The 7,588-nt window shown below is 38.7% G+C and overlaps 1 protein-coding gene across 4 annotated transcripts in view; it reads right to left on the bottom strand.

Annotated features, from left to right (window-relative positions):
- The window catches only part of RYR2 (ryanodine receptor 2), a 768,107-nt gene that overhangs the window by 16,421 nt on the left and 744,098 nt on the right, over window positions 1-7,588 (bottom strand). For all 4 annotated transcript variants that reach the window (XM_058696266.1, XM_058696262.1, XM_058696264.1 and 1 more), the window contains 2 exons: window positions 3,841-3,901; window positions 27-173 (listed from right to left, as the gene is read on the bottom strand). In XM_058696266.1, the coding sequence (XP_058552249.1) occupies window positions 27-173; window positions 3,841-3,901 (208 nt within the window). The remainder of the gene's footprint in view (window positions 1-26; window positions 174-3,840; window positions 3,902-7,588) is intronic.

Genomic DNA, 7,588 nt, shown 5'->3' with positions numbered 1-7,588 from the left:
GGAGTCAAAAAAACATCAACTTTTACCTGCTTGCCATTGTGAGTTACCGATGACAAGATGGTTCTCAGTGTCTTGAATCCCATGGCAATGTCAAGAAGATGAGCAGCAAAAAAAAAGTTGTTATAGTGTCCCAGAACGGACATAGTCATATACCAGGCCAGGTAGAGGAAAGACTGAGAAGACAAACGAGAGGGAAGCATATCAGAAACCAGAAGGATTGACTGTTGTCCAAAGCTGCTCTGATTTCATTCCATTATAATCACTTCATTTACTTTACCTTCTTTGTCTGTCTGTTTATTTAATTCGAATCAGTTATATTGGTTTATGTATTTTAGTGTTATTTAGCTTGTTCTCAGAGGTTCAATGTCTTTCTCTCCTTTATATCAGAGAGGCTGTTCTTATGTATCTTTCTATAGAGAGAATTTTACTGACCTAATACTCGATAGCAAGGTGTTTTCACCTTGGCACTACTGAGAGTTTAGACTGGATAATTCTCTGATTTGGAGGCTGTCTGATGCACCGTAGGATGACCAGCAGTGACCCTGATCTCCACTCACCAGATGCCAGCCGTGACCGTCAAAGATGTCTCTAGACATTGCCAAAAGTCACCTGGAGGACAAAATTTCCCCCCTTGAGAGCCCTGCTCTACACTCAACCAAAGAACCAACCAACTATCCTTCCCTCTTTCGGTTTTCATTTACTCACTCTCTAAATCAGTGTTTGTGGAGACCTACTAGTTGTAAGAAATTATGTGTGGTATTTTATTAACCAAGCATCTCACTTTATGTGAGCCAAAACAAGTCTAGAAGAAAATGCAAATACTACTTAATGTCACCGAAGGCTATAATAAACCTAATAATACAATTGGTACTATCTGTAGGAATCTTGTTTATAATCAGTGTAAGAGATTCGCTTTACAGAGGTTAGATGTATAAGTGTATATACTTTTTGAGGGGAGGAGAATAAAAAAAGGAGAATAAAAGATACTGAGATCATGCTTGCTTTCTGGATTAGGGTCCTTGGGCATAAGAAATGTTTTGCCATTGGAGTCAAGAGCTACCCATTTTGGGAAAGGGAGGAAACCTTCATTTTGACTAGAATATATCTTAAGCTTTAATAGAGAACACAAACAAGACAAAGGGGGCTGAGGTGGTATAAATCATCCTTATGGGCAGTTCAGGGCTGAGGTTAGACATCGGGTGGAAGAAAGCAGTACTTGAAAATAGACACCAAGATAAGACTACGCAGAATGTGCTGAGGAGTGACCGTTTGGTTTGAGAGTGGGCTTCTGTTTCAGAAGGTGAGGCTGGAAACGTATGGCGGGGTTGGAAGGCCTTCCAGCCAAGTTAAGGGATATGGGCACATCCCACAGGCGCGGGAGAACCCCTGGAGCATCATACGGAACAATGGTATGCGAAAAGCAGCATTTTATGAAAATACCGTCTCGTATCTTTGCACATACAGTCTCTGTTTTTATTCTAGCCAGACTCTTGAGAAGTAGGCAACCTTAGCCCCAAATTGACAAATGAGGAAAGCGAGCTCACTCCGGTCAAGCTACTTTCTCAAAGAAGATGTAAGTGGCAGCGCTATTGCGTTAGGACACTACTGGCCAACCCCGCGGGGGAGGTTATAAGAGGCACGACTATCAGCAGAACTGGCCAGAGAATGACAGAGGGCAGGAAAAGGATCCAACTGGGCACATAATTGAATGCATATATTAGAAGGAGAAGGAAAAGGAGTCCAAGCTGGTCATCTGGACATAGGTAGCAAGAAGAACAAAAACACTAACAGAAAGAGGAAATGGTGGACAGGGGGACTGCGTTTAGCAGGGAAGAGTGAGGAGAGGAGAAGATGCATTTGCCACAGGACATTTGAATGGACACACCCAGCAGGCTATTAAGAAATGAAAAGGCTGAGGAGAAAGCACAAGTGTGTGGACACAAGGTGAGTAAGGAGACTAATATAGGTGATCAGGGGAGCCAAGGATACATGTAGAGACGACACAGGTGCTGTCCTTAGATAGCCGGATTTCGCAAATAAAAACACAGGCTGCCCAGTTACAGATAAACGTTAGGTAAAGAATAAATAATTTTTAGATTAAGTATGCTCCATGCAATATTTGGGATATACTCACATATAAATATATAAGTGTGTACGTTGTACATTGTTATATTATACATATAAAACTACCTATATTTATGTATAGGTATGTATACATACCTATATAAAAATGTAAATATAATACGTAAATAGTTATCTGTAATTAAAAATTTTTTATAATGTTTTTTATTTAGTTAGTTTTGAGAGAGACAGCAGAAGCAGAGGAGGGGCAGAGAGAGAGAGACACAGCATCTGAAGCAGGCTCCAGGCCCTGAGCTGTCAGCGCAGAGCCCAACGCGGGGCTTGAACTCATCTGTACTTCATCTGGTAAGCCTAGCTGTGTTTCAGACAGAAACCACACTATTGAGGACTGAAGACATGTTGACAAGTAGCTGGCCAAACAGCCATGAAACTACAGGTGGATGAATAATATATCAGAATAATATAACAGAAACAAGTCTGAAGAAGTCTGTCCACGCCCAAATGCTCTGGAGGCAAGAAAACTAGAGCAAGATACGTATCTTGCATGACACAGGTACTGCGGCATATAAGGAGGTCAAGGAGGATTGACCTTAACTAGCAAAAGCCAAGATGGCCGGGCTACCTGAACAGAAAACATCAGTGCTAGAGATGAGGTGGTTTCCTTTTAATTTGAGGGAGTTGCTTCCATTATTAGAAGAGAAATTTGCTGAAGGCATTAACAGTTGACAATGCTAAAAGATACTCACAAGACTTGTTTTTGAGATCTTCGGAGAGTTGTCTAAAAGACCCAGTATTCCGGGGCCCATGACTGGGTACGATAGGGGTGGGGATAGAGACAGGAGAATTTGGGGGGTGTCGCAGGTCTTTAGGAGAACAGAATTACCACTCACTGTAAAAGTCACTGCTAATTAGAGTGTGATTTTGAGACTAAGTGAGATGTGCAAGGGAGACAAAACCAGAGGAGGGTCTAGGACTAGGCCTTTGGATTTTGCTTCTAAGTGCCCCTTCGCAGGAGGTGCGTGAGGATTGTAGGAGGATTCTGAACCAGCAGGAGGAGACAAACATTTGTAGTTGATCCATTCAGCAGAGTTTCAGGACTGTCCCTAGCAACTTCCCATAGAGAGCAAGTGGGAGCATGAAAACCATTGATAATGATTTTTTAAACTGAAAATTCTAAGTCAAAAATGTCAAACTATTGAGCAAGCCAGGGTAGTACAATGTGATCGTCCGACCTGACAGTCGGTGGCTTTTAGTACCAGGTGAATTTTTTTCATTATATTTGGATACAGACTTGGGCTATTAGGCTCTTTGAGAAAAGAAGGATCAATCAAGAACAAAAACCACAATAATTTAATGCACTTAATTTGGGGGAAACTTAAATTTATCACAATTAATGTTTTAAAACTTTATTTATTTAGAACTTCTGTTTTAACATCTAGGAAACTTTGAACTCATTACCCAACTAAATGCCATTACCCAACTAAAACCTAAATGAAAATACATGTGAATTTTCATCTCAGTTTCTTTTTCTTGCATAAATATATTTTCATGTTAATCTTCCAGCTATTGAAAGAAATGGATTGAGAGATGGGGGCTAATTAATCACATATTTCCTTGGGTCATTCTCAGATAGTGGTCTGTATTAAATCAATTGCTGTCTGACTGACTTCCCTAAATCACTGACTATCTGCCTGCCGGATCCCAACAGACTTGTCTAATCAGAGCGCACCGTACTTTGTGGTAATGAAGTGGGCTTACGTTGTCCGTGAAGACGACTCCTAGTTTCCACATCTGATACTTCACATCAATAGAGTTCAGTCTGGAAAGACAAAAAAAGAAGGATTTGTGGATATGCGTGTGAAGCAAAGACTCGGAGGCTTGCAAGAGCCTGCTGCCCATTCTTTCCGTGGGATGAAACTGGCAACCATCTCAGGAAATTAGTTCCATCCAGAGTGTCAAGGGAATCTGGAACATCTGGATGATGTGTTCCAGAATCCTGTAATGCTTTTTTAGTGAGATCTTGGAAAACAAAACAAAGATGCAACTTCTATTATTTAAGATTAGCACTTTCTTTTCCTGCATTAAATATAAGGTAAAGCCACTTGTTATGTGAGAATGATTTCTGGAAACTATGCTACTGCATTAACCAACATGTGTGCATCCCAAGTTTCCTCGCTTTCATTATACATTTGTAATTGCATTCTGACAGAATAATTTTTACTTAGGCTGATAAAAACTTGCATAAACATCCACATTCACTTTACAACTAAATTTGCCAGTGAAAGGGCTCTTTCATCTTGTTTGTGTTTCCTCTTGTTTTCAAAAAAAAAAAAATCTCTACCCAAGAAAGCATTCACCTTTTCCCCTTGGTTCCCAAATTACCTTGTAGACTTACTACAATTTCCCATTTGTTTGGTAGTTGCGGATGTGCGGGTATCTACGTACATTTATGCTTTTCTCCCTAGTCTGCAGACTCCCTAACACCAAGCACATTGTATCATACATGGAATATCTCTCAATAAATGTGCTGGATGAGTAAATCTTAGCATAAATATTCCTGATCTTTGTAGATTAAATACATACATAGTAAAACATACTTTCTAACTTTAATTTTTTTTAGAGCTGCCCACTAATTCATGTGCTAGAAATTATAACTTTGTTAGCCTATCTAATATTCTAGGTAATTGATATGATAGGATATAAAATATGAGTATTCTTTTCAAAAGGGCTTCTCTATATTTACTGTTTTACACGTTATTTCTTTAGTCATTTTTTTTAGGAAGGCCAATCTTAAATTTCAAGTGGTAGGATCAGTAATCGCTAATCAAAATGGACTTCTTAGAGACTTCTCCCCCAAAGGTTACGTTTTAATTTACCTTAGCCTAGGAGTTTTTATCTTAAGGAAATAAAGTTATCTTTGAGCTAGAATCAATTCTATTACTAGAGATCATTTTTTAAAGTTCTTGAATATTTAAAATGAGTTTCAATACAAGGCTATTTTTTTTCTTTTTGTTTTTTAAAGTATATTTATTTATTTTGAGAGAGACAGAGTGTGTGGGAAGGAGGGGCAGAGAGAGGGAGAATCTCAGGTAGGCTCCATGCTGTCAACAGAGTCCTATTTGGGGCTCAAACTCGCAAAACTGTGAGATCATGACCTGAACCAAAATCAAGAGTCAGATGCTCAACCGACTGAGCCATCCAGGCACCCCAAGACTATTTTATCTTAAATTTAAAAAGCCAAAGACAGAGAAAAAATAAATAATGGGGTAATTTGCATGAGAGCATGGTTATTTCCCATGAAAGCAATCTAAAACAAAATAAGTGTTTCTATCAGGATGACTGAATGCCCCATGGCAGTTTCTTACTTTATTTAAAAAATGGTTATTATTTTTCCTTCCTATCAAACATTAGGGTAACAAGTTTGCTGTCAACCTCGTGAAGCAGCATACCCTTTTGGTGGCGTAGGACACTCTTTTCTCACCAATCACGACAGTACTCCTGTTTGGGTGGAGCTGGCCCAACCCCTAGGGATGGGCCAAAGCTGGTCTAGGCCAACTGGGCACGCATTCACCTGGCCACAGGGCTTGGTTCAGGGGCAGACCATAAGCCAGAAGCTGAAGAGTTTTGCTAGATGGTTTTGAGATACAAATCCCTCCTCTTTTCCCATAAAGACACAAATGAAAAAAATGCAGGTTTTGTGGGTCCTGGCAGCCATTCTATCCCCAGGAGGTAATCTGGCCACCTGTTTGTTTGACAAGCCCTACATATCTGATTGACAGATAAAACATGCACAAATAGATGAATCATCCTTGTACCCAAACATTCACATTAAGATAATATGCAAACCAGATAATGTTTTAAAATTTGATCTTTGTAAATGTTTTAAATAAAGGAACAATATATGTAATTCTTTTTCCTAGTTATGGACATTATTTACTAGAAATTTATTCTTCTAATTTCATTATCCATATTTATTTTTTATTTTCTTTAATGTTTTTTCTGAGAGAGAGAGAAAATCTTAAGCTGGCTCCACAGTCAGCACAGAGTCCAATGAGGGGCTCAATCCCACAACTCTGGGATCACGACTTGAGCCGAAAGCAACATTCGAATGCTCAAATGACTGAGCCACCCAGGTGCCCCTTCATATTTAAAGGTATTAATGCCATATTAATTTCTTGGCACTTTGCTAGGGGTCAAACTCACAAACATTTCCTATGTAAAAAAGTGGAAAATTCCACTAATTTAAAACTATTTGTTCAGGGGCACCTGGGTGGCTCAGTCGGTCGAGTGTCCGCCTTTGGCTCAGGCCATGATCTCACAGTTCGTGAGTTGAGCCTGGAGCCTGCTTTGGATTCTATGTCTCTCTCTCTGCCCCTCCCCCATCATACTCTGTCTTTCTCTCTCTCAAAAATAAACATTGAAAAAAAAAATTTTTTTAAACAAAAAAATAAAACTTGTTGGTCACAGTAAAAAAAACAACAACACCTTTTTGTTTATAAAACAGTCTAAACTTTCCTTCTATTTTTTTCAGACTTTTTTTTTTAGGATCATAAATGTTACCATGGAAAGAGCATAATTTAGTAAAACGATTTGATTCTACATTGTTTGTCAGAGATCTGAAAATATTAGTAGAAAGCTCAACACTGCTCTATGGTCCTTGTTTTTATATGATATTCTAACATAAAGGTCTTAATTCCTAAGCACTGGCAAGGTGTTTCATCTTCTATACAGTGACATACTCATTATGTACCACATGGGTTTTCTTAAAGTACCCAGGTGATATTTTGGATCTAAATCCACAGTTTCTGTTATGTATTTGTCCATAGAACTAACTACTTTTAAACTGAGTTCACATTATTTTTAAAAACCATGTAGCTCCAATAAGTTTTCAGATAGATAAAAAATTATATTATCAATGAGGTCAGCCAACATGTTTTTTTAATGCTAGCTAAAGTATTTATCTGACACAAAATAATACCGCCCTACAGAGCCTCAAGTATCTATATTTCCAAAGTAGTCACATCCCTAACTAAGACCATAAATTTACAAGAAGAGTGGACATGTTCTTAAGGGAAAGTAACTGTTAAGTTTCTTCTAAAATCGTTAAGTGGCTACAATGAGAAATTACATTTTTTAAAACCTGTATGCTTTACACTTAATCCAGAATTATAGTTGATGAAATATATATTTGCAGTGTGTGTGTGCATGTGTGTGCGTGTGTGTGTGTGTGTGTGTGTGTGTGTGTGTGTGTGAAATTCAACCTGAGGCAAATTCAATTCAACTGATTCACATCTTTCTAGCTATATTATAACCTATTATTCCATTAAAGCACTATATCAGGAACACCTCATTTAAAAAAAAATTTTTTTAATGTTTATTTATTTTTGAGAGAGAGAGAGAGAGACACAGCATGAGCATGGGAGGGGCAGAGAGAGAGAGGGAGACACAGAATCCGAAGCAGGCTCCAGGCTCTGAGCTGTCAGCCCAGAACCCAACACGGGGCTCA

This window comes from Neofelis nebulosa, chromosome 13 (assembly GCF_028018385.1).
Source record: "Neofelis nebulosa isolate mNeoNeb1 chromosome 13, mNeoNeb1.pri, whole genome shotgun sequence".
NCBI classification, from domain to species: domain Eukaryota; kingdom Metazoa; phylum Chordata; class Mammalia; order Carnivora; family Felidae; genus Neofelis; species Neofelis nebulosa.
This window is presented reverse-complemented; position numbering and strand designations above follow the sequence as displayed.